The 25,949-nt window shown below is 32.5% G+C and overlaps 1 protein-coding gene across 1 annotated transcript in view; it reads right to left on the bottom strand.

The window, feature by feature from the left end:
• Positions 1-25,949, bottom strand: part of LOC140441180 (venom serine protease-like) — a 95,262-nt gene that overhangs the window by 55,020 nt on the left and 14,293 nt on the right. Inside the window, exon 2 of the mRNA XM_072531697.1 lies at positions 12,301-12,533. Coding sequence (XP_072387798.1) covers positions 12,301-12,533 — 233 coding nt within the window. The remainder of the gene's footprint in view (positions 1-12,300; positions 12,534-25,949) is intronic.

Below are 25,949 nucleotides of genomic sequence, written 5' to 3'. Positions count from 1 at the left end.
TTTCTGTACTCCAATAATAATTTATAAGTTAAATTGTTTCTCTTACTCTCTGGAACAAATTCTGGATATCTCTGCTGTGGAAACTGTGGAAAAACTAAAATTCTCTTTAGACGAGTTAAAAAAACACTTCCGACCTATTCCACAATTTCAGGACTCTCCTTTCAAATTTCTTGTCGGCCTCTCCCCAAAATCTATTATTCGTTGCTAACAGCAACCAACGTTCTTTTTTCTTTTCGTCTTCTATTTTTTTTTTAAACCATAAAACTGTCCTGTTCTGACACATTTGTCAATCCACATTAATTTCTCATAATCACTTTAATCACATCTAATTTGGGAATTTATAAAAAAAAATGTTCAGATATAAAACTTATTCTATTACAATGCTAATACAATTTATTCTTTTCATCTCCACATCATTGTAATTTCTTATTTAACAAAGCCCCTATTAATTTAGCTCCCATAGACTTGCTTGACAGTTTATTTCCTGACGGTTTCAAAATTTCTATGTTTAAATATTTTTTTAAGAATTCTTCTTTTTTTGTTCTTTTTAAGGTTTAGACGATTCACCTATACAGTAGGCAACTATACTATTCAGAAATTATTAACACTATACCAGATAAGTCAAAATTAATTTATTTAACAATTTACTAATCTTTTTCTCTCTTTTATTTCAGAGTCGAACCCACATTGTGATGGCTTCATGAAATTCATGAACAACAAACTCATATAAAAATCCATTTAAGTTGTATCCTTTTTAACATATTGAAATCATTTCAATATATATATATATATATATATATATATATATATATATATATATATATATATATATATATATATATATATATATATATATATATATATATATATATTATAAGTAAGCGAGGGCAGAGAAACAAGTCCCTATTATGCCCAAACACAAAGAAATTTCATTAATAACCTATTAGTAAATAACAAAATTACAAAAAAAAATAATAAAATGACAATTTTTGGTTTAAAAGAAAAACAATATTTTAACTATAATGTAAAACGATCAAGTCTGTTTTTGAACGAGTTGGTAGAGGGAGCAGAGACAATGTTATCATTAAGGTTATTCAAGCACTCAAAAACTCTATTTGGTAGCAAGTTCTGTCTTGATCTTGTAGAAAAATTTTCTTTCTTTAGTTTAAACTGATGACCTCTGAGGCGTTCATCTTGATTTATGGTAAACATTTCATCGAGATTTCCAAAATTGAATTTTAATATTTTAAATGTTGTAATTAAGTCTCCACGTTGTTGGCGAAGTTCAAAAGAAGTTAGGTTAGCCATACTAAGTCTCTCTGCATGAGAAGGTCTTCTTGGTCCCAAAGGAATTCGAGTGGCCTTTCTTTGAACGTTTTTCAACAAAGTCTTGTCTCGAACCAAATCAGGATACCACGTTGGTCCAGCGTATTCAAGTATGAGTCTTACGTAAAGAGTGTAAAGTTTACATAATAATTGCATTGAGACTCTCGAAAAACACCTCCGAATAAGATACAGTCTGGAGTTCGCACGTTTACAAATAGAGGTAATATGGTCGGACCAAGTTAGGCTGCTGTTTACGATAACATCAAGGTCGTCCTACGAAAATACAGAATCTAATGGCTGCCCGTTAACAAAGTACGGCACACGTGAGTTATTTTTACCAATTCGAAGCACTACATATTTTTCCGCATTTAAGGGTTTTAACCACTGGGAATACCAGGTTAAAATAGAGTCAAAGTCCATTTGGAGAGTTAGCTGGTTTGTGATTGGATTGGCGTATACAGTATTTGTCCTCCTTCTAATATCTTCATTCCTGATATGATCTTTTTTGGATACACCACACGCTCTCCTTAGAAAATCCATTTCTAATACTTCTATTCTTTTTTTATCTTTTTTCGTGATCTGCCAAACTTCTGCCCCATAAGTCATAATAGGCTCTACCAAGGTTCGATAGATTGTCAATTTCGTTTCTTGTCTAATATCTTTAGACCATAGTAGAGACTTTAGAATGTTTACCGCTTTTTTCCCTGCTGCGTTTCTGTTTTCGATATCTCTTTTGGTAGTGCCTTCTTTAGATATTATAAATCAGATGTATAAGATGTATCAGATGTATGTATTATATATATTTTGATTTATATCTCTGCATCTCTATGTCAGTAATTGAATACTAAACAAAGCTTCTCTCGTACATAAGCCACACCTAATTACTAATTTCGTATTTCTAATTCTCTCCGTAATGTCGTGGATATTCTGCTATGTATTATTCGCAGAAAGACCTTCAAAACGTGACTCATCAGGCGTTGTCCGATAATTAAACACTGCATGTCTTTGTAGAAATTTTATTCAAGGAAATCTCTGTCATCACTGACGAGGAATTGATAACTGAATAATCTTGATTTAGAGCTGAAAAATATTTCCAAGGTCAAATATTAAAATGTATGTTTGAACAATAGGAAACTGGCACCATTTACGTTGAGATAACTGCTACTTGATATTGATGACAATGTTAATAGTAATTATAATTCATAAAGATTGTTAGTAAAAATGAATAATATGACTAGAACAATAACTGTCTAAAATTTAACCCTTCAAACATCCAAGTTTTGACTTCAAATTTAAACCACTACCATTATAGGGAAAATTTGAACGTAACGCGGGGAAATGAGCTATTAGATCACTAAAAGAACCAAATTTCATACCCTGAGATAAGACTGGACCGAGCTCTGACATTTAAAGGCCACTACCAACATACAAAAACCAAAATCATCTAAAGAAACAACATAATGTGAAAGTTATCTGGAACCAATTGAGAATCTGAGTAAATCTGAGTGCTAATAACCTCAGCCTTGGTTATGTGATTTGAAGAAATAAGTCTAATGTATTTTATTATTCTATTCTATTCTACTCTATTAAATCAATTTTCAACCGGAAGTGACCATAGAATGATTAGAGCGAAGGTAGTCTTGAACGTAAAGAAGGAACGAAGAAATATGGTAACAAGGACTAAAAATGTTATGTTCACTGCGATTACTAACACAAGGGCATACCAGGAAGAAATAGGATAGAAACCTTCAGAATGGCGAGCAAGATGAACCCGATATTGAACAAATTAACGAAAGGTTGGTGGACGCTCTAAGGAAGGCACGGAAGAACTGTCAAGTTAAGCAAACAAGGAAAAATGAAGAACTTACAGAAGGCACATGGAACCTAATGCAAAAAAAGGGAAATAAAAGATAAGCACACAGTGAACATCGCAGAGATGAGGAATTTAAATAAAACCATTTCAAAAGCTGTTAGGAAAGATATAAGGGATTTTAACACTAAAGAAACAACTAATACCATAGAACAAAATAAAAGCCTTAAAGTTCTAAAACGAAAGTTGAAGACAGGAACCAGGAACATTTATAAGTTAAAAAATAGACAGGGACATGCTGTATATGAACAACAAGAAATTATGAAAATTATCGAAGAGATATCGAAGAATTATATAGAATATTATATCGTCGAGATGCTCACATTCCAGAGGTGGAAATCCCAGCCATACAAAATCAAGGATCAGAGGAACTTCCAGATATAACCGAAGAGGAAATCGAATCAGCGTTGAAATGTATGAAGAACAGCAAATCAACTGGAGAAGATGGCATTGCAAGTAAAATGCTAAAATTATGAGGCAAATGCGTCATAAAAGCTTTAAAAATCCTTTATAATGCCTGCCTCTTTGAAGGAGTTACACCAGAAAATTGCACAAAAAAGGATATGTAACAGAAATTGAAAACTACAGACCTATCAGCTTGTTATCTCATTTATATAAGCTCTTTATGAGAATAATTACTAACAGACTGGAACCTAAGCTGGATTTTCACCAACCATTAGAGCAGGCCGGATTTAGAAGTGGCTTTGGAACGAATGACCACCTACAAGTAATAAAATCCTTAATAGAGAACGTTACAGAATAGAACAAGCCATTGATATTAATATTTGTAGACTTTGAGAAAGCGTTTGACTCAGTCCAGCATAGCTCCATGTTAAGAACTCTTAGAGAGTGCAGTATTGATCATAGGTACACAACTCTTATTCGGAATATATATATATATATATATATATATATATATATATATATATATATATATATATATATATATATATATATATATATATATATATATAATAGCGCAACAGCTGCAGTTAGAGTGTATTATGGCAACACAAATACATTTCCCTTCGAGAGGGGTATTAGGCAAGGAGATACCATCTCTCCTAAGCTATTCACCGCTTTGTTGCAGAGTGCTATGAGAAACAATAATTGGGAGAATATTGGAGTCAACATAAATGGAGAATTTCTTAACAACTTGATTTTGCAGACGACATAGTCCTTATTGCAGACCGGGTAGATCATGCTTGGCAGCTTCTTCACGACCTTCAGAGCTCGTGTACACGAGTTGGACTTTAATGGACGTTGGAAAATTAATTTCTCCAAAACACAATATATATCTGTGTATAGCTATGAATATCTGGGCCACGAGATTCAATTAGGAAGAGATAATCAAACAACGGAGCTAAACAGGAAAATAGGACTGGCATGGGAGGCTTTCAGAAAACTGAGAGAAGTCTTTAGATCAGATATTCCCATGTGCTTGAAAAGGAAGGTCTTTGATTAATGTGTACTCCCAGTTCTAACGTATGGAGTAGAGACATTGATCCTTACCAGAAAAGTAATCAATAAAATACAAGTCGCACAGAGAGCGATGGAGAGGTCAATGCTGAATATATCTCTTAGAGACAGAGTATCAAGTACGATAATTAGGAGAAAAACTGGTGTTACTGATGCAGTTCAAAGGATTACAACATTGAAATGGAACTGGGCCGGGCATGTTGCCAGATTAAAAGATGGAAGATGGACAAAGAAAATTCTGGAATGGAGACCTAGACCCGATGCTTATCGTAATCGAGGACGTCCTCCAACAAGGTGGTCAGATGACATCAAGCGCATTCAGCACAACTGGATTCAGGATGCTCAAGATAGAATGCATTGGAATTATTTACGGGAGGCCTATGTTCAGCAGTGGACTCAAAACGACTGATGATGATGATTTTCTAAATATTAAACACATATATTTTATGTAGCACGATTCAAAAGTGATTTTACGGGATTCACAGGATTCCTACTCAAATTTCCTATTCATCCCGTAAAATATCACTTTCGGAACTTATTACGTAAATTACTATTAACGTCCCACATACATAGATTTTAGATATTTAGGCGACCAAAAGTCATTTTTAAAAAGTCGAAATAACGGTAAGCTATCAACGGTTCCGGTGAGTCAACAGTTCCAGCTACAATATAACATCCCCACCACCAGCGACCGAAGCGCAGGAGTTGGCCTCCTGTCATTCGAATTTGACAGTGAACGAGTGTTTACGTATTAGTTTTCGACACTCTCCTAAACTTATAACTTTCTTAAGCGCATTATTCATTTCAAGCTAATTGTTTCGATTAAATTGTGATGGATTGCGATAATACAGGTAAGAACTATTGTTTTTGAAAATAAAATAACTCAGTTCATATTACCTATTATTAATTTTTAACACGGCAAACATCACCTTGTTCATAATGTATTTTTTTACATCAATTTATATTCAATAACTGTTTTGAAGTACTTCTTAATCCGTCCATGTCATAATTTTTATTATAATATATACTTGACATATGTAACTAAGTAATTCTATAAAAAAGAGCCTCGCAAATTCGCGCTTTTTTGGGCTAAGCCCCTTTGAAATGCTCTATGTCAAATATAGCAAAATATTGAGTTTGCGTTATTTTGTATTAAAATCGTTTTTCATTTGTTTCAGGTGTACCTACTGCATCGGGTACTAAAGTAGTGACTCATCAATACATATCTGGTCAACTACAAAGTCAAATTTTACCAACATTAAATGAAAAACTTGACTATTATGAGACTTTTCTCCTAATGCGTTATGGGCACAACCAAAAGGCTAAAGATGTCTTCAAACAAAGATATTCTAATATAAAATCACAAATTAAGCAACGATGGGCAAAAACAAATAAACACCTACATGTTTTCCTGAAAAAAAAAACCAATTGTGGTTAGAGGGAACATTCGAGATTCCCATTGAAACAGCTTTCACTCAAGGTCGACCACCCAGGTCTTTTGGAGAACTAAGTGAGCGTAGTAAACGAAGGAAAACGGAAGAAATAAGGGTCTCCGTAGGTAATGAAGTTATTGTCCACGCTGCTAAATCTGTGTTGCAGACAACAGGACATAGGACATAGGCCTCAAAATTGCTTAATGATATTACGAACTCACCAACACGGGCCAGTAAATATCGAAAAGTCTACAGTAAAGTTTGCGACAAGGATGAGTTACCTCCGTTGACGCCTCTGTAAGCACTCAAGATGTTAGTTGAAGCTGATCTATGGAGACGGCAGTATGAGATAATAAGAGCAACAAAAACAAATCCAAAAGAATCTCTAAAAATACATCTACCAGCGCAGAGTAACCTACAGTGCCAAACGGATCTAACCGTGACACGATTATCAAAATACCTAGAAGATGTGCGAATTTGACTTAACAAGCAAGAGAAGAAGTCTTTAATGATAATTTGCAAATGGAGTTGTGACGGTGCGCAACAATCCAAATTTAAACAAAGTTTCAATAATTATACTGATTCAGATGCCAACATTTTTATGAGTTCCTTTGTACCTTTGCACATTGTTTGTGGAAAAGACGGTAGTAAAATTATATGGCAAAATAAAACCCCTTCTTCGTCAAAGTTTTGCCGGCCAATTCGATTTAGATTTGTAAAAGAAACAACGGATGTAACTAAAGAAGAGATAAAATATATGAAGGAGTTCATTAAACAACTGAACTATACAATTGTTACGTTAAATGAAGAGGAGTTTTCGTTCGAGCACCAACTCAAAATGAGTATGATTGATAGTAAGGTGTGCAACGCAGTCACAGATACAAAGTTAACATCCCAGTGCTACATTTGTGGAGCTACCTCAAAGAACTTTAATGATTTGTCAATGAAAAATACTGTAAACCCTCAAGCTTTGGAATTCGGTTTGTCAATATTACATGCGCGGATCCGTATTTTTGAAAGTATTATACGCCTTGCGTATAAACTACCTGTAAAATACAGGAAAAGAAAAAGTGAAGAAGAAAAGGCATTAGAAGCCCAAAAGAAGTCGGAAATTCAGGAGAGTTTTCGGAATGAAACCGGACTACTCATTGACATGCCAAAAGCCAACTTTGGTAACACCGCAAGCCGCAGATTTTTTGAAAATCCCGAATTGGCTTCAGACATTACAGGTATTAGCTTTGATATGATTTACAGATTCAAGGTAATTTTAGAAACTACTTCAAGTGGCCACAAACGAGATGCTGAAGAATAGCTATTAGAAGAAGCTGCAGAGGCCCGGAACAAGCCTTTCCGATCATACCGGTTAAATTTTGCTAGAAAGTTTTCTAGGGAAGAGTGTAACTTAAATGTATATTATAGGCTTTTGTTAAGTTCAGATCCCTTCATTAGTTGCTTGAGACAAATAAAAAAACCCTTCAAGCAAGGCATTTCTATCTGAAACGATTGCACTTTTATTACCTGTTGACCCAAACACAGAGTCAATGGAGACGTATGAACCGGAAGATAATAATTATTAATATATTTTTTTTTATTGTTAATTTTGAGTTTTCATTCTTTTGTGTGTTGTAACGATTACTGTTTTTTTATAACGTGACAAATATATGTTTGTTGTAAAAAATATATACTTTTCATTTAATTTAATTGAACGTAGAACCAAAATTACACCAAATATAATTTTGGCCGCCTAAATCTTTGAAATCTATGTATGTGGTCCATCTGCCCTCAACACATAAAAGAAATATTAAGTTATGTTTTTATTTTTAAGATTTTAACTTTTTCGGTTTCACGTTGGTTCTTAAAATAATTTAAATATTGTATTTGTGTGCTTAAAATTTTACATGTAGATGTTTTTTAAATTTAAATATGCTAATATTATCTATGAATTTATGAAACTGAATTTAAAAATAATATTATTAAATTATTTTTAACTGAAATAGTAATCTGATTTATATTTCAAATTTTAACCGATAATAAACTAATTTGTGTTACCGAGTCAAAAATAATGTAGCAACAGCATGAACTTTGTATAAAGACAGCGTAACAACTTTTAATGGCTAAAAATTGTAAACATAGTACCTCAACCCGAATAAAATATGACAGTGAGATATACGGGATGATTCACCCTAGACTTCAACGAGTTTTAGATTCTAGACCTCAAAATATGATGATTCTTTATAATAGAACTCCAACATGGTTGCCTAACCGATTTAAATTTAGGTCAACGTGACGCACTTTATTCCTGTTATCCTCTTGTAACTTATCCGCGAAACTGAAATTGCTTGCTTAAGCCTCAAACCTCCACTCCGGACTACGCCTAGTTCGGAGACTTGGTGCTCAAAGAGTTGGGCCCTACGTGCCCGGATTTTTGTGGTTTTCGTTAGTTTTTTTGTTGGCTTGCGCCAGCTTTCTTTACATTACAGTTCAATTACAAGTCTTTTTACATTTTTTTGGTGGCCAAGGCCGTTTTTTAGGTTTTTTATATTTTTTTTTTATATCCTGATGTAACGATAATATTTTGCCTACCACACGGGGCATTAATACAAGGGGAGAAAATTGGGGGAAGAAACTACTAGGGGTGGAGAAGGGTAAGCAAAATAATCGAAACATATGCTAAAGGCACTCAGGTTTTGGTAGGAGAGCTGGGGTCGTGGATAAGTAAATATCAAGGGGTCGGATTGGGGCAACTACAGAAAAATGAAACAAAAGTTTATGAATCTCTTGGGATAAACAAAACAAAAAGAAACAGGAAACACCTCTAGTAATTTATATAGAGCGCCACTTTGAGGTGCCTAATTATAACCATCACAACAGCTAGTTGTAACTGGAGATATAAGTATTAAACATAAAAAACATATCTTTTTCAAATAAAACTCAAAAAGGGTTAGTTAAAAAGGAATAAACAAAATGTTAAAAAACAAAATTTAACATTTATTGTGTCTTACCACAAACAGTCACAAAACATAGAGAACACAAGAATGCTCAAAAAAGACAATACAAAAATATTACCACAATAGTCACAAAATACAAAGAACTTACATGTCATCTACTGATTTACAAACTCAGGAGATGTTACAAAAACTTACAAAGTAGCATGGAGGTTAACCTTTTTTTAAAAATAAAACAAATAAAATCAAAATAATAATAAAACGAGCTGTCATAAGTTAACAATAAATTAAAAAAAAAACTGAACACACAAATTGACAGCTAAAGTCAAACTCTAAAATTTTACAATTAAAAAAAAAACAAAAATTTAAATTGTTACGAAAGCAATTATTTCTCTAAAAAATGTCTGTCTTTACTTGAAAATTAAACACAGAAAAAGTTACCTAAACCTCACTAAGCTTCATTCTGCATGTCTGGGGTCGGGAACTGGAAACATGCTGGAACTATACTGGGGGCAGATCCGGGATGACGATCAGGGATAAGAGGATGAGGGAGGAAGCCAGCACCGGCTGGATCACAACCTTGAAAACCCGTCTCCTTCAAAGACTGGAACAGGCACAGCACAATGGCAACATGAGGCCATCTTCAAAAACTATCGTAAAACTGCTACTATCACTTCATGCTACATTTCCATGAAAAGGGGCCATAAACAAGAAAACACAAATTCGACGGTGAATTTGTGGATCCATACTTGTGATCCACACAGCGAACCAAGTAAGAATTAATGTACACCTGCACCTACGGCGACCCAAGTACGAATGACGAATTTAAAAACTTGTTCATATAAGTTGAAAATAAACAAACACTTGACAGGAATTAAAACGCAGAAGATTTCATTTCTACGACGTACCAAAATTATAAGGCGACTTCGAATAAAACATTAAAAGAAAATGCTGAGAAAGTACACATCTTTAAAATAATAAACAACTCTAAAATGATTTATATCACTTTTCGACGCTAAGAAAGAATTGAAAGCATTTGGGTTCCAACACGTACGATAGGAACAAAATTACATCAAAAACATTCTTAGATCTCTCAAACATATATGAGGGGACCTTAATATATCACATATACGAGGGGACTTCAATATAAAATGCTACACTGAAACAGAATCTTAATTAATTGGGGCCTTCACAGTGTTGTTGCGCTTGTCTGTATTGGTAGAGCTACGAACTGTCCTGTTTTTTCTTTTACTATCTCTTTGGGGACAGCTAGAGCAGAAGTGTGCCTATATAAATATACACAAGATCAACTTGTGTTGTCAGACGCTGTCATTCATGGATCAATCAGCATACCGATAGCACATGTCTCGTCGGCAAAAATCACCGATAGACTCTCTGGCTGAAGCGTCCAAAATGCTACGTGATATTACCAGAGAACAAAGAAATCTCTGGAATAAAAGAATACATATTTGCAGTCAGAAGCCAGTTCGAGTTTCACCTTTGTAGTCTGTTACTTCGTAGACTAAACGCTTGATGATTTTTGACTTGTATTCTATTTCTTGTAATATTTCTATACGAGGATAGTTTGATATTAAACTAGCCTTTGATAGATGGCGCTACTTGATACCGAATTGGTTTCGTTGTTGACATTTACCATTCATGACATGACGTCTGTCAAAATTTTAAGTTTTAAAAATAATTAGTTTGGTTTTTACAGCCGTCAAAAGCAAGCAAATTTTGTGTTTTCGGAGAAATGGAAAAAGTTGAGTATCGTTCGGTGATTAAGTTCCTCCACAAAAAGGGTAAAACAAATATTCAAATTAAAGCCGACCTGGACGAAGTTAATGGTGAGGTTGCACCTTCGAAACCAACAGTAAAATTTTGGAAAGCTGAATTTGTTCGTGGTGGTACGAGTGTTTTTGATGATGAGCGTCCCGGGAGTCCAAATGAAGTCACCACGCCGGAAATGATCAACAAAGTCCATAAAATGATTATGGCAAATCGTCGAATTAAGCTCCACGAGTTAATAGAGGTCCTAAACATTTTCTACGAAGGCGTACACAACATCATTCACCATCATTTAGACATGAAAAAATTATCCGCGCGATGGGTGTCGCGTTTGCTGACAATCGATCAAATGCAAAAACGTGTGACCACTTCGGAGACGCTTTTGGCGATAATATGGCGCTATATCCGAAGGATTTTTTTCGCCGATTTATCACCGTGAATGAAACCTGGGTGCATTATTACACACCGGAAACCAAAGAACAGTCGAAACAGTGGTGCAAACGCGGCGAAGGGTCGCCGAAGAAGGCAAAGAGTGCACATGCGGCCGGCAAAGTGATGGCGACTGTTTTCTGAGATGCGAAGTCACACATCGACTGATTGGAAAAAGGAAAAACAATCAATGGTGAGTACTACGCAGCATTATTGAATCGATTGGATGCCGAATTGCATCGAAAACGCGCCGGTTTGGAACGCAAAAAGTGCTTTTTCACCAAGACAATGCACCGGCTCACCGATCGGCCGTCGCTATGGCAAAATTACACGAATTGGGCTACGAATTCGTTGAACACCCACCGTATTCCCCGGATCTTGCCGCCAGTGATTTTTTCCTGTTTCTAAACCTAAAAAATGGCTCGGAGGACGCCGTTTCGCAACAAATGATGAAGTCGTCGCTGAAACTTCGGCCTATTTTGAAGAGCTCGAGCAAAAGTACTATTCGGATGGGATAAAAAAAATTGGAACATCGTCTTACTAAGTGTATCGAGCTAAAAGGAGACTATGTTAAGAAATAAATCAATTTAATTCCAAAAAACTTGTTTTTTCTATCAAAGGCTTAGTTTTATATCAATCCGCCCTGGTATACCATAGATCATACACATACACACATATACATAGATCGAAATTAATACCCATTTATATTTGTGCTATTTGATTATTGCCTTTTTTTCTGACTTGTATTATTTGTAGAGAAATATCTCCTCGTAGACCGTACGCTGGAATAATACTTTTATATTTTATTTGTTATTTTATTATTGCATTTATTTCTCTGGTTTCTGTATAACTTTTAGGGAAGATCTAGCTCTTGAATTATACCCATTTATATGTATGCTGTTGTCGCGTTCAACCTCCGACACTGCTAGACATTAGCCGATACAAGGGTTACACGAATTGATTACAAATCTTGTGCTGGAATATATTGGTATACTATCCTATTATTATAGAATTGCATGATGGTACTTACCAGTGGAATATTTATCGTGCAAGTAAGGTAAACTCTAGTATCTACATCACCTTGGACCCACCATCGGCAGTCACTTCCAGCCGGATAGCTGTTTGGACTACCATAATTGTAAAAATTATAAGATTTGCCTGTTGTTAAATATTGTGAATAATCACAAACAGAGTCTATAGCTACGGCCATTCTTGAAATGTATAAAATCAGTAGTGTGGTCGCCACCAGAGCCCCAAAGACACCTGCACAATTTGCTAATATAAGAAATTTGTTCTGTAATCATTTAACACTAAGTAAAATATATTTTAAACTTTGCATGAGGTTAGTTTGTGGTTAATTCGGGTGGCTTATAAATTACCAGAGGCAATTACAAATTACTTACAAATTACAAATTGACAAATTAGGAAAGTTGGGCAACAGTTGTACAAAAGAAACGATGTCAAAACAATCGATACATAGCCTTGGATCAGGACTAAAAAGTGAAGACGAATGATGAATGCAAATGTTTAATCTGAACGTAACTGAAATATATAGAAAATATGCAACCAGAAAAATGAGATAATAACTAAGTTAAACAACAAAAAATTAACAAATTTAAATTTAAAACTAAAAAAAAACAAAAAAAATCGGTTGCCTGTAAAGTCGGTTTTACGGGCGAAGATTTTACGTGACAACGTCTTTTTCTCGGTAGAATATTTATTGATATGAATATTATTAAATTGCACAATAGGAACAAGGAATTGAATGAAAATAAGAATTGCACAAATTTTAACTATAGAAATATATTTTGTTTACTAAAACATTGTACATGTAAACTTAAACTTAACTAATTTCTATTTGAGTGATTTTGTTGAGGATAGGACGATGATAGGAGAAATATGAAATGAAAGGAAGTGTTTCTGCTGTAATGTGTCTTGAACGCCAAGAACGCTCGAGAAAGACAAAGACCAGTGATGTTCCGTGGAGCTTATCCAATATCGGGAGATGCCTTCGGCAAAATTCGGTAGATTTCGGTAGATCATATGCAATGACGTAAATTATATATATATATATATATATATATAATACAGTGCGTCCAATTAAGTGAACACCATAATGGAATTTTTTTTTAGTTTTATGACCTAAAACCTAAAATCAATCATCAATTAAATTTTTTGAGCCATATACACGAGGTTTGTCAAAAAATATGAACATAAAATTCATATTTTTTGATAAACTGCCTATATTACTAAAAAAATTTAATATCTGATGATTGTATTCTAAGTTTTAGATCATTCAGAACTTTTTAGAAAGAATAACTTTTTTCCATAAAACTAAAAATAGAAAAGTTTCCCATTATGGTGGCGACTTAATAGTTCAAAAGTTAAAGACCTTAAATAATTATGCTGAACTAATTATTAGAAATAACCATAATTCATTGAATTTTGTTTAATAAATAAAGAATCAAATTATTGGGACCAAATGCTCACATCAGCTATTATGATACAAATAAGGTTTAATAATATTTTGAGAAATAGTTATAGGTCATAATATTTACAGAAAGTTAAAACGTTCTGGTTCAAATAGATGTAACAACCATTATCTGCTAATGGATTAAGTCGGCAGTCAAAGAAAACCGACAGCACACACACCGTCATTTAGCTAATAATTTATCACTTGATACTTGAGATTCTTTGAGAATTGAAGAGACGTGTGTGAATGATTATGATTACGGAATGATGTTTATACAATATGTTATTATTAGGTATAAAATTACGAACTTGAATCTCGGGGTATTTCGCTTTCTTTGCATCTTTGCAAATATATTTTTAAACACTATAGGGAAGTATCAAATGAATTTTAATACAAACGTATTAAAAATACCAAGTATTAGGTTACACTGAAAAGTTTTTTGATGGTAACAGAAATAAAAAGATAAATTGTATTATCCGAATTTATTTTCAAATCATTGTGATATTTGTTTTAAAATTAGGTAGAGTCAAGGGGCAGTTCGGTAGATAGGAATCAAATTCGGTAGATCTACCGAAAAATCGGTAGACGGAACAACACTGACAGAGACACAAGCACGGAAGCACGCACCGATTCAACGCGCTTAATTCTCTAGTGCTGCGCGCGCAGCGGACCGATCATGTTTGAGTGGGAGAGAGACGCAAGGCATTCGCCGATCCGGCGGGCCTCTCTCTCGTTCGGTGACTCACTGTAACAGACGTGAGCGGGCGTTACACTTTTTCATGAATGACTCCGAGCCACAACCTAATTTAAGACGTTGTCACGTCAATAAAAAAAATGTTGATATCAATAAACCTCGGCACTTACCTAAGCAGACAGCGACAAAAGACCAGAAACTATCAGCTATACACACGACTTTGTGCGTATTAAAAAATATTAAACAAGATTGGTACTATTTGACTAACATAACAGGTACACACATCAAAAACGTCTAAAGAACCTCCATTATTATTCCCCTAATTTTAATAAAACTTAAAAACTTTTTTATTAATACATATCATTTGGTTTGAAAACTTGTTCTCTACAAATCAATGTATGCCTTCTAAATTAATCTGCCAATTGCACTGTTTTATTAAGGCAAAAGTGACAGCACCTCAAATTCGTACGATTAAGTGCTTCAAGTTGTAAAGCAATAGTGCTTTAAATTTAAAGATAGTCTGTATTTACTTTAAAATTTTACGATTTTATTAAACGCAAAGATAGTCATGTAAAGGTAAGTACACATATGCGAGCCGAACTGTATACGTACCGTACGCGTACAGATCCTTGAAAAATATTCTATATCGTACTGATCGCATACTTATCTCGATCCATGGAAAGCGACAAACCAACAACGAACACACATGTGCGAAATGATTTATTTTATTTATAATTTGGGTACTGATTTATGTTCCTGTTTTTGCTTGTTTAACAAAAATAAAAATATGTACAATAATCAGTTTGTTTTCTGACTGTTTTCTCACGTCTCTCTAGGAAGGAACACGTCATTCACACAATGTCGATTTGATGACACAATAAAAATGTTCGCTGCGTCTAGTAAGCGCCGTCCAAACTGAAAGACGAGCTTCCTTTGAAGTCGTGAAATAAACCGCAACAATTTGGTTCGCGACGAGTCACGATGAAACAGTACGCAAGCGGTTTTTTCTGCCGTACACATTAACGAATATAGCGTTCGCATACCGTATGCATACCGTTTGGCTCGTATGTGTGTACCGACCTTAACGTCTGCATTTATCACATGCTCCAATGGTAAGTGCTGTGAATATGATTCAGGCTGGTCTTTCATAAGCTGATGCTGCACGGCATTTTAAAGTATCTCGGAGCGAGATTTCGCGATTGTGGCGTCGATATATACGAACAATTTGGTAATGTCGCTGAAACACATGTAGATTTGTCAACGTGAAACTACTCCTCGACAGAATCGGTATACAGGATAACATTTAATGATAAGAAAAAAATAGCAAGTAGAAAGAAGCTATCATATCTTCTAAATTTAAAGTAATTTCTGGAAACAAGATGTGTACAAATATTAACAAGATTGTTACAAAATAGACAAAAGCTATAATCTACCAATAGCTAATGTTTGTCAACCTGAACCTTAAAATGTTATGTTCAAAATGTACAGACAGATAATGTAGTTATATTTAATTAACAAGATTTACAACTAATATAAATAAACATATTTAGTATATGTTATGTTAATATATGATAAATAAAACAAAAAAATAAATTAAGTACCACGGTCGAAAATTAATTATGCACCTCAATTGGACCGATATGGGAAATAACATTAATGTAGACGATAATTTGATAATTTGTCCACACAATTTCTTTAACGAAATTTCTATTATTTTTTAAGTCATACTCTTCGATCTTCTTTAACGACAGATATCTGGTATTTCTTACCAGTGGGCTATCCCAAAACGCGGATTTCATGGTAACCGCACTACTTACAATTGCATACATCTCATGCATCTCAGGTCTCAGTACCTCTCGGGCAGTTTGTAATACAGTGCTAATCAAAGCGGTCGGTGTGTATTGTGAATATTTTCTTTTGTAGTGCACATCAAAAATCTTAACCGATAAAATTTACCGGAGGTCTGTTTTTAAGAAAGTGGAAACTGCTTAACACGAAGATTATTCTTGTTGGGTATCGCCACATCAATTAGTGTTGTTTGTCTATTTAGTTTATTAACTAGTATGAGATCTGGTCTATTATGTACTATTTGGTCTGTGAGCACAGTGCGGTCCCAATCTAGCTTAAAGTTGTCATTTTCAAGCATACTCTCGGTACCGTATTTAAAATATGAGAGATGGTTTGCTTGAAGAAGTCTTAGTTTAATAGCTACTTATTGACAAATTATTTTCCCAACTGAATCATGCCGTTCCTTGTATTCAGTTACAGCAAATGCTTGGCAGTCTCTAATAAGATGTTGGATGGTTTCTTGGGCTTGACATCCATATCGGCATTGGTCGTTATGGATTTAAGGGGCCTTTGATAATATATTTAAGGTAATTTTTTGTTGGTATAACTTGATCCTGAATGGCAAGTAATGAACCTTCTGTTTCAGGGAACATTTTTCCTGATGTCAGCTAATAGTTCGACGATATACTGTCGACATTGTCCGTACGGGTGTTAGAAAGATTCCTCAAAATAGGGGATCATACTCGCAGACCAGGGCAAGGACGAAACCGGGTAACTACCCCTATTCAAGATAAATTTTTAAGAATTTTTGCTCTTCGACAACGATTTGTAACACATTGAAGTCTACAAATTCAGCTTCGGGATGTGCATGCTATACAAATTAGTACTGAAACTGTTCGCCAGCGACTTAGGGAATACAACTTAACACCTAGGATTGCCGCCCGAGGGCCTCTATTAAGTGCAGAGCATCGAAGGGGGAGACTACATTTTGCCAGAGAACACGTTAATTGGTTAGAGGCTGACTGGGAACGAGTGCTATTTACTAATGAATCCCGATTTTGTTTGTACAATAACGACAGATGTTTTCGTGTGTTGCGACGACCCAACGAAGGATAGGCTCAGTGTAACTTCTCACACATCACATTTTTTGGTGGAGGATCCGTTATGGTGTGGGGTGGTATTTCTGTGTCCGCAGTATTTCTGTGACGGACTTAGTGGTCATACAAAATGGAACTGTTACAGCTGAAAGGTACATATTGGAGATCCTGGAGCAACATGTAGTACCATTCGCTCCTTATATCGGTTTCTTACTAATGCAAAATAATGCCAGACCTCAAGCTGCACAGATCGTCAGAAATTATCTAGAATAGGTAAAAATTAACACTATGGAATGGCCAGCACATAGTCCGGATTTAAATCCGATTGAAAATCTCTGGGATATCCTTGGTAGGCGATTAAGAGCGACACCGATCCAACCAAACAACTTACAGGAAGTGGGAGAGAGGCTGATCCAGATTTGGAGAGAACTAGACCAAAATGAAATTCGGCAATTAATTTTAAGTATGGGCCAACGATGTGAGGCTGTTATACGTAGTAGAGGTGGTAACACTCGTTATTAAGACTTTTTTCATATTTTAGTTTACTTTTCTTTATTTATTTTATTTACTATTTTTTAGAATTTTCCGTTTTATTTTTTTTTTCTCCTTTACTTCAACATTTTCTAATGATTAGACAAATTGTTATAATTACTAATAAAATGTAGAATAAATCTGGTGAAGTTTTATATTTTATTCTTTGCCTGTTTACAAATAAAATTGATTTATTGAAGTGGTGCGTTAATTTCTTGGAGAAGTGTATATCTTCCCTGCATGAATGGAGGACGACTTTCTTTGTCCCACTATTAGAACCAGCCAACTGACTAGGTCGGGGTGGAAGTAAACTTTTTTTTACGATTAACAGGTCCTCAAGACAGCGGAAAGTAGATTTTTGACAACCACTTAAACAGTAGCCAAATGAAGATATTGGGTGTAAAAAATTGTTGTAAATAATTATATTGTTGTAATAATTAAAATTAAAGAAAATGAAAATTAGGTTGAAATAAATTTAAATTTAATTTTTAAAGTGATATTATTAGCTAGCAAAACAAGTTAATCGCTTGAATAGAGTCAATGTCGAATCATAGAATAAAAAGAAAATAAATACATCAAGCGGCCAGAGAAGCATTAGGTATAAGAGTAAACAAACTCAGAAAGACAAATAATTGGTGGAATGATGAAATAAATTTAAATCCACGATAATAGAGTCAAAAAATCAAAGCTGTGAGAGAAAATGTCAGGAATTAGATACGTACATTGGCGGCCGCAAATCAAGAGAATCCTGGAGGTTAGTAGAAGACAGACCGGAATACAAAAATATAGAACAACATGAAGTCCTGATTCAAGGAGAGCCACCAAAAATTAACATCGAAGAAACTAAAAAAGCTGTATCATTGTTACAAAATGGACGTGCTCCGGGTCCAGAGAGGATCTATGCAGAGTTAATAAAAAATGGAACTAACAGACTATTCAAGATACTAACAAAAGTTTTCAATAGACACTTGCATGGAGAACCAGTGCCACAAAGTTGGAAAGAAGGATGGATTACATCTATCAATAAAAAAGGAAATAAGGAAGATTGCAATAACCATCGGAGTATAACTGTTACGAGCACGCTTACCAGATTATATGGGAGAATTATAAAAGAACGCATATGCGAAGAATACCGAATACCGAAGAAAGTCAAAGACAGTAACGGATTACTGGTAAACAACAGACTGTTGAAGATAACCGGAAACAACCCAATACTAAGGAAGCAATAAAACACGGGTGCTTTTAAGTGAGTGTCTTTTATTAAGAGTCAAGCTTTCGCCACATAATTTTGGGCTTCATCAGAACTTGCTTAATGTCGACACTATCTCTTAGTGTATAATAAAATTGACATGGACATACACATATTTAAAAAAAAAACAAAACGCATCTCCCAACAAGAGGAAAAGTGGCAAACGAGGCCTTTATTAAATATTTAAAGTTACTTTATTATAACCATGTGGCCGGCATTTTTGACAAGAATTTGTTAATTTAAATGTTTTTAAAAATATGTGTATGTCCATGTCAATTTTATTATACACTAAGAGATAGTGTCGACATTAAGACAGTTCTGATGAAGCCCAAAATTATGTGGCGAAAACTTGACTCTTAATAAAAGACACTCATTTAGAAGCACCCGTTTTTTATTGCTTCCTTAGTATTGGGTCGTTCCCGGTTATCTTTAACCGTCTGTTATATATATATATATATTGTTATGATGTGTTTTTTGTTTTGAATGATGAGCAATGAGTATTTTTAATATTATAATATATAGGGTTTTTATCGCGGTTCTCAAAGAATTAGCTTGTAAGTACTTTTTTAAAGTATCTTTATTATAACTATTATGAAACACACATATATATCTAACCTAGTCAATGTAAATTTAAAATAAACTATCTTTAAACTGATATTCTTATAAAACTAATTAAATTCTATAGACAATCTAAAATTTAAACAAACTATCTTCAAAATTGAAATTGTTATGACACTAACTAAATTATATTAACAAAATTTTGTACCTTTCTTTCACTGAATGCCTAAATGAACTGTTTTCCACTAAGTATATAGATTCTAATCACCACTGAATGTCTTCGTACTTCGGTTATCCTTGTTTTTGTGAAATTTCTTTTTGCAATTATCAGCTTCTACCAATTTAAGATATAGTTTTCTTCATCAGCATTTATACACCACCAACCAAACCAGCAAACAGCATTTATATTTATTCTTCTTTTCAATATACCAATATCCAATTATTATAAGTTGATTTATACTAATCTCCAACCACAATATAATTTAATTTCTTCCAATATACTTTTATAATCTTCAATAATTATTTGTGTATAATTATAAATGTGCATTAATTATATGCATAATTTTTAATCTTCATTTAACTCACTATTCACTAACTAAATGTGTCTAGGTACTAACTTTCATAATAAACTGGCCTGACTTCTGACTAAAAACTTTTTAAAACTCCCTCTTGAATCCAAATCACGGGTATTTATATCTTTTGGACATTCTAGAACCATCTCGTAAGAGATCCTGTTCCAATTTGTTCTATTTCATACTTGTATGAATTTTCTGGAACAAACCATTTCGCAAACATGGCCATCTCCGGAGATCCAGAGAATTCCATTCTTTTCTATTAATAATTTTGTTTACATTTAGGCTTTTCAGATCAGAATATATAATTAAATTAGTAACTTAACATTCTAATTTAATAAAATACACATTTCAAACAATATATTATTATAACCCACTTATATTCGTAAATATTCTTAAACGTCACTTCAGAGTATAAATATCTGTCAATCTCCGAGAGTATTTTTGGTTGCCTAAGCACATGGCTCACTTATATATATTTACAATATTAAAATACAACTTTTAACAATTATTATATGCTAATTTATTAAAAATGCCCTCACATAAATATATTTTTATAAAATTCTCTAGTATATAACTTATTTAAAATAATCAAATACTTTTTTATATCTAATATTATGTAGTATATAACTTATAAATTATTTTCTATAAACCCCAATCGTTACAATACCCCAAAAATAATATTTAAAATAAATAATTTACATATTATTTTTTTAAATATTAATTTTCTCATACCTTATTAAATTTAATAAATCAAATTTTTTTTTTTTTTTATTTATTTAAAATGTGTTAAATACATCCCTGTTCGCTGTCTATGTCAAAACAGAGAATAACGGAGAACAGTTCGTCTATTCTATGGTCAAACTGTCATGTCAAATGGAGAATGGATTTTATCAGAGAATAAAATATAACCTTAATTAAAAATATAATCTATATTGTGTTCTGTTTATTTATAGACAAAATATAGGAATTATTTCCATTCAAAATAACTTCATCAATATAAATTGGTAAGTTTTTTTTTTTTACTTTATTATATTAGAAAGACATTTTTATAGCAATTATAGTATCAATTTTGTGTCTAACCCCAAATTATGATTTTTAGGGTACAAATTAATTTCCATATATACAAAATTCAACAAGTATGATGTCAAATTGATTCAAAATAATGAAATCTACCATCTACCATTTAACAAATCAAGTCTATTGAATAAAATGGATATATCAGTAAGTTATTAGTGTTATTATATTTGTGTTAAAGGTATAGAAATCATTATTCAATCTCTTCATGATATTGAAAAATGTCGTTGATATGAAATATGCCTCTTAGTCTGTTCTCTGCATCTATTAACACATAACTATTTAGTCCATTCTGATTTTCAATTGTATATGGACCTTCAAACATTGGTTGTAATTTCTTACAACGGTTTTCTTTAACATTACTTTTTCTAAGTGAACGAATTAACACTAGGTCTCCTTTTTGAAATGTGATTGGTTTTTTTATATTTCGATTTTGTCTTCTGATATATTTTTCAGCTTTCCTCCTAATTCGGTTATTCACTTTCTGCATTACTTGTTCTAACATATCCTGATTATATTCACTAATCCACTTTCTGTTTCCTATATTGCCAAACATTAAATATTCTGGTACTTCTTCTGTATTCAAATTATGTGTATTATTTAAAAAATACTCTACTTGTGGTATATGTTGCTGCCAAGTTTCATGTTGGTTTTGGCACAGTATCCTTAAATATTTTATAACTTCTTTAATATATCTTTCTGCAGGATTTGCCTGAGGATGTCTGATACTTGTAAAATGAATGTTGATTCCCTTTTTCTCACAAAATGTCCGAAATTTTTGGTTGTTAAAATATGTAGCATTATCTATTATGCAATTTCTAAATGGTCCTATTTCTTCGAAAAATTGATTAATATATAATTTTAATGTTTTAACATTTGTTCTAGAGCAGGGATATAGTTTAATAAATTTTGTATATAAATCAACTATCACTAGTATATGCTTTTTTCCTGTTGGACTGAGAACTAAATTTGAAATAAAATCCATGGAAACTGTATTTAGTTTTTCATATACAACATTAGATTTATATGTGTTCTGGTTTTTGAAATTCTTTTCTTTGTTTAGTTGACATATTGGGCATTGGGTAGTAATTTCCTTTGCTATACTTATGTCATTCTTTGCAAAATAATTGTCCCTAAATAGCATCCATAGCTTTCTTGAACCAATATGCATATAATCGTTATGTAAATTTTTCAATATTTTCTTTGCTAAAGTTCTAGTTATTACATATACTTCTATGCCATTTATTATTTTATAATATACCCCATCTTTCCTAAGGACTTTTTGTTTTTCACTCAAATTGATCTGATCTCTTATAATTTCTTCTTTAGAATATAATCCAGTACTTTCTACTAATTGATTTAGTCCAATTTTTATTGTTCGCTGCCCTTTTTGTGGTGTATTTTCTAACCTTGATAAAGCATCAGCCACTATATTGGATTTTCCAGAAATGTATTTGATTTCAAAGCAGTATTCACTAAGTATTAGACTCCACCGATGTATTCTACTGTTTCCATATTTGTTATTTAATATAGACGTTAAAGCTTGGTGATCTGTTTCTATTGTAAATTCATTGCCCAACAAATAAAATCTTAATTTTGTGACACAGTGTATTATACTTGCTAGTTCTAATTCTGAAACTGAGTAACCCTTTTCATGTGGCTTTGTAATTCTTGAAATGAATTGTATTGGGTATTCGACCCCATCATGTATTTGTAATAATACCCCTGATAATCTCTCTATTGATGCATCTGTTCTTAATATGAATGGCTGTGTATAGTCAGGATAGTATATTTTCAAATTTGACAGAAAAATGTTTTTAATCTCTTGGAATGCTAGTTCTCTTCTCTGATCCCATCTCCATTTTACACCTTTTCTCAGTAGTTCAAGTAATGGAATTTCTTTTATACTTAGATCTGGTATCATCCTTTTATAATAATTAATTATTCCAATAAATCCTCTTAAAGTTCTTAAATTATGTGGTGTTTTATATTCCTGAATGACTTGTGTCCGTTCTGGATCCATTTCGATTCCCTTAGTGTTAAGTTTATAACCTAGATATATGACTTCTTTTTGAAAAAATGTACATTTTTCTTGATTTATTTTTAGTCCAACTTTGTCTAATCTATTTATTATAATTTTTAGGTGTTTCTCATGATCTTCAGCCGTTTTAGAAAAAATTAATATATCATCAATGTAGTGAATTACAAAATGTTCATATTGATCCAAAATATCATGAAGACATCTACATAGAGCACTGCAAGATGATTGAAGTCCAAATGGTACTACTTTGAATTGATATACTACTCCATCTATCTGAAATCCTGTATATTGTCTACTTTTTCTTTCTAGAGGTATTAACCAAAAGCTATGCTGTAAATCAATTTTAGTGAAAAATGACATTCCTGTAATTCTTCCTAATATTCCATCTATACTCATTGGTGCTTCAAATTGCTTTTCAGTAATCTTGTTAATATTCCTTGCATCCAAACATAACCTGATTTCACCTGATCTTTTTCGTACTACTACTATGGGGTTAATAAAACGTGTGTCTGCCTTCTCAATGATCCCATCTTCTAACATATTATTAATTGTTTTGTTTACTTCTTCTCTGTATTTATATGGTATTGGGTATGATTTTGTTTTAAAATCTTTTTCTTCTTTAACTTTTATACTATGGATATAATTTTGTGCAATTCTATTTTCTTTATTGACAAGTCCCCTGTGTTGCTGCAATATGGAAATGACTATTGATTTATATTCTTCAGGGCAATTTAAAACTTTCATTATATCTTCTTCTTTACAAATAAAATTATTCTTCATTATGTACTCATTATTCATTGCTTCCAATTTTACGCACTCCGCCTCGTAGGCATCCATCTGCTTAAAATTTCCATTCCTTAAATATTCACTACAATAATTATTCTTTACATTCTTCTGGGACATTTCCCTATCATCAAAATACATTTCTTCTTCATAAACATCATTATTTTCTTTTAATAATATCCTATCAACTCTTATTCCTTCTTCTACCTCATCTTTCTGCATAAATTTAATTATTTGCCCTTCCAAAGTTACCATTTTTTCTTTAAAATCTATCTTTACTTTCTTCTTTTCCAATTCATCATTTCCCATTAATATATCAACACATAAATCCTTGACAATAAATCCTTGCATATTAATTTCTTTATTAAGAATATTAATTTTAAAATTGGCTAGTTTATCAATTTCACCCAACTTCTTATTATTTGCACCAATAATTTTAATTTTTGGAATCTTTATTATATCTGATAGTTTTAATGTATTAAAAATAAAATTCTCCGAGACTAAAGTACTTTCTGAACCAGTATCTATCATAATCTTAATCATTTTATTTTTGGCCAAAGCATTTATATAAATTAAATTAATAGATTCAATAATTTTCTCTTCATCTAAAGAAATAAATTCAGAAGGTTTTTCATAATAGCAATGGCCTAACTTGTAATTCAGAAAGTTTACTGCACAAAATTTTGATTATTAGAATTGTCAGATTGTATCTGACCACTTGGATCTGATGTCCTATGTCTTTCCCTACTATGACTTCTACTCACATTTTCCTGCCTTGTACTACTTCGTTCCCTGTCTTCGCAGCTTCTATTCCTTCGAACACAATTTACCTGTCTGTTATAGTTAGGTCGCTCTGTATTTCTTCTATTATTAAAATCTTGTCTATTATTATTAGTACTGTTATTAAAATGTTGTCTATTATAATTAGTATTATTATTAAAATTTTGTCTATTATAACTAGTATTATTATTAAAGTTCTGTCTATTTGGATTACTGTTATTATTATTAAAATTTTGTAAACTATTACCATATCTATAATTATTATATGATTGTTGATTATCATTTTTATTATATTGAAAGTTATTATTGTTTTTTCTGTTGTTATTATTACTTGTCATATTGCCTCTTTGTATTCTTTGAATAAAATTAATAAAACTATCTATTGTTTGAATATTTTGTACAGTTACGGTTTGCACAACATCAGCATCAAAATGTCTAGATACATTTAAGACTGTTTCATCCTCTCTAAGTGGTGGTTCTAAATATTTTGCAACTGTTATCAATTTCAATGCATAATCTACCATATTTGATTTTAAATTTTGATTATACTTTCCAAAATATAGAATTTCTCTAAACTTGGCTTGCTCTAATTCACCCCAATAATAATTTAAAAATTTATTTTCAAATGTTTGAAAATTATCTAAATCATTCTCAATACTAGCAAACCAAGTTGCTGCATTGTCATTTAATGTCATTCTAATATAATCTTTAATATCATTAATATTATTCACCAATCTTAATTTATGTTTTAAACTATTTATGTATACTCTAGGATGCAAATTTTTTATATTACCAGAGAATTTAATCCCAGTCTCATTTGTTAAATTTAAGTAAGGTCTCCCTATGTCTCTCATTTGTGAAATATCATCTATTCTCTGTTCCACATTTCTTATTTGATTACAATTTATTTGGATATTTTGTTGTATATCGTCTAATTTTTCTTCTGTGTTTCTCCTGTCTTCGTTAATTTTTACTTCTAAGTTACATTTCTGTAACTCTATTTTCTGTTCTATATCTATCTTATTATCTTGAATAA

This window comes from Diabrotica undecimpunctata, chromosome 5 (genome assembly GCF_040954645.1).
Source record: "Diabrotica undecimpunctata isolate CICGRU chromosome 5, icDiaUnde3, whole genome shotgun sequence".
Lineage (NCBI taxonomy): Eukaryota > Metazoa > Arthropoda > Insecta > Coleoptera > Chrysomelidae > Diabrotica > Diabrotica undecimpunctata.
The sequence above is the reverse complement of the archived record's forward strand: the minus strand, read 5'-3'. Positions and strand labels throughout refer to the sequence as shown.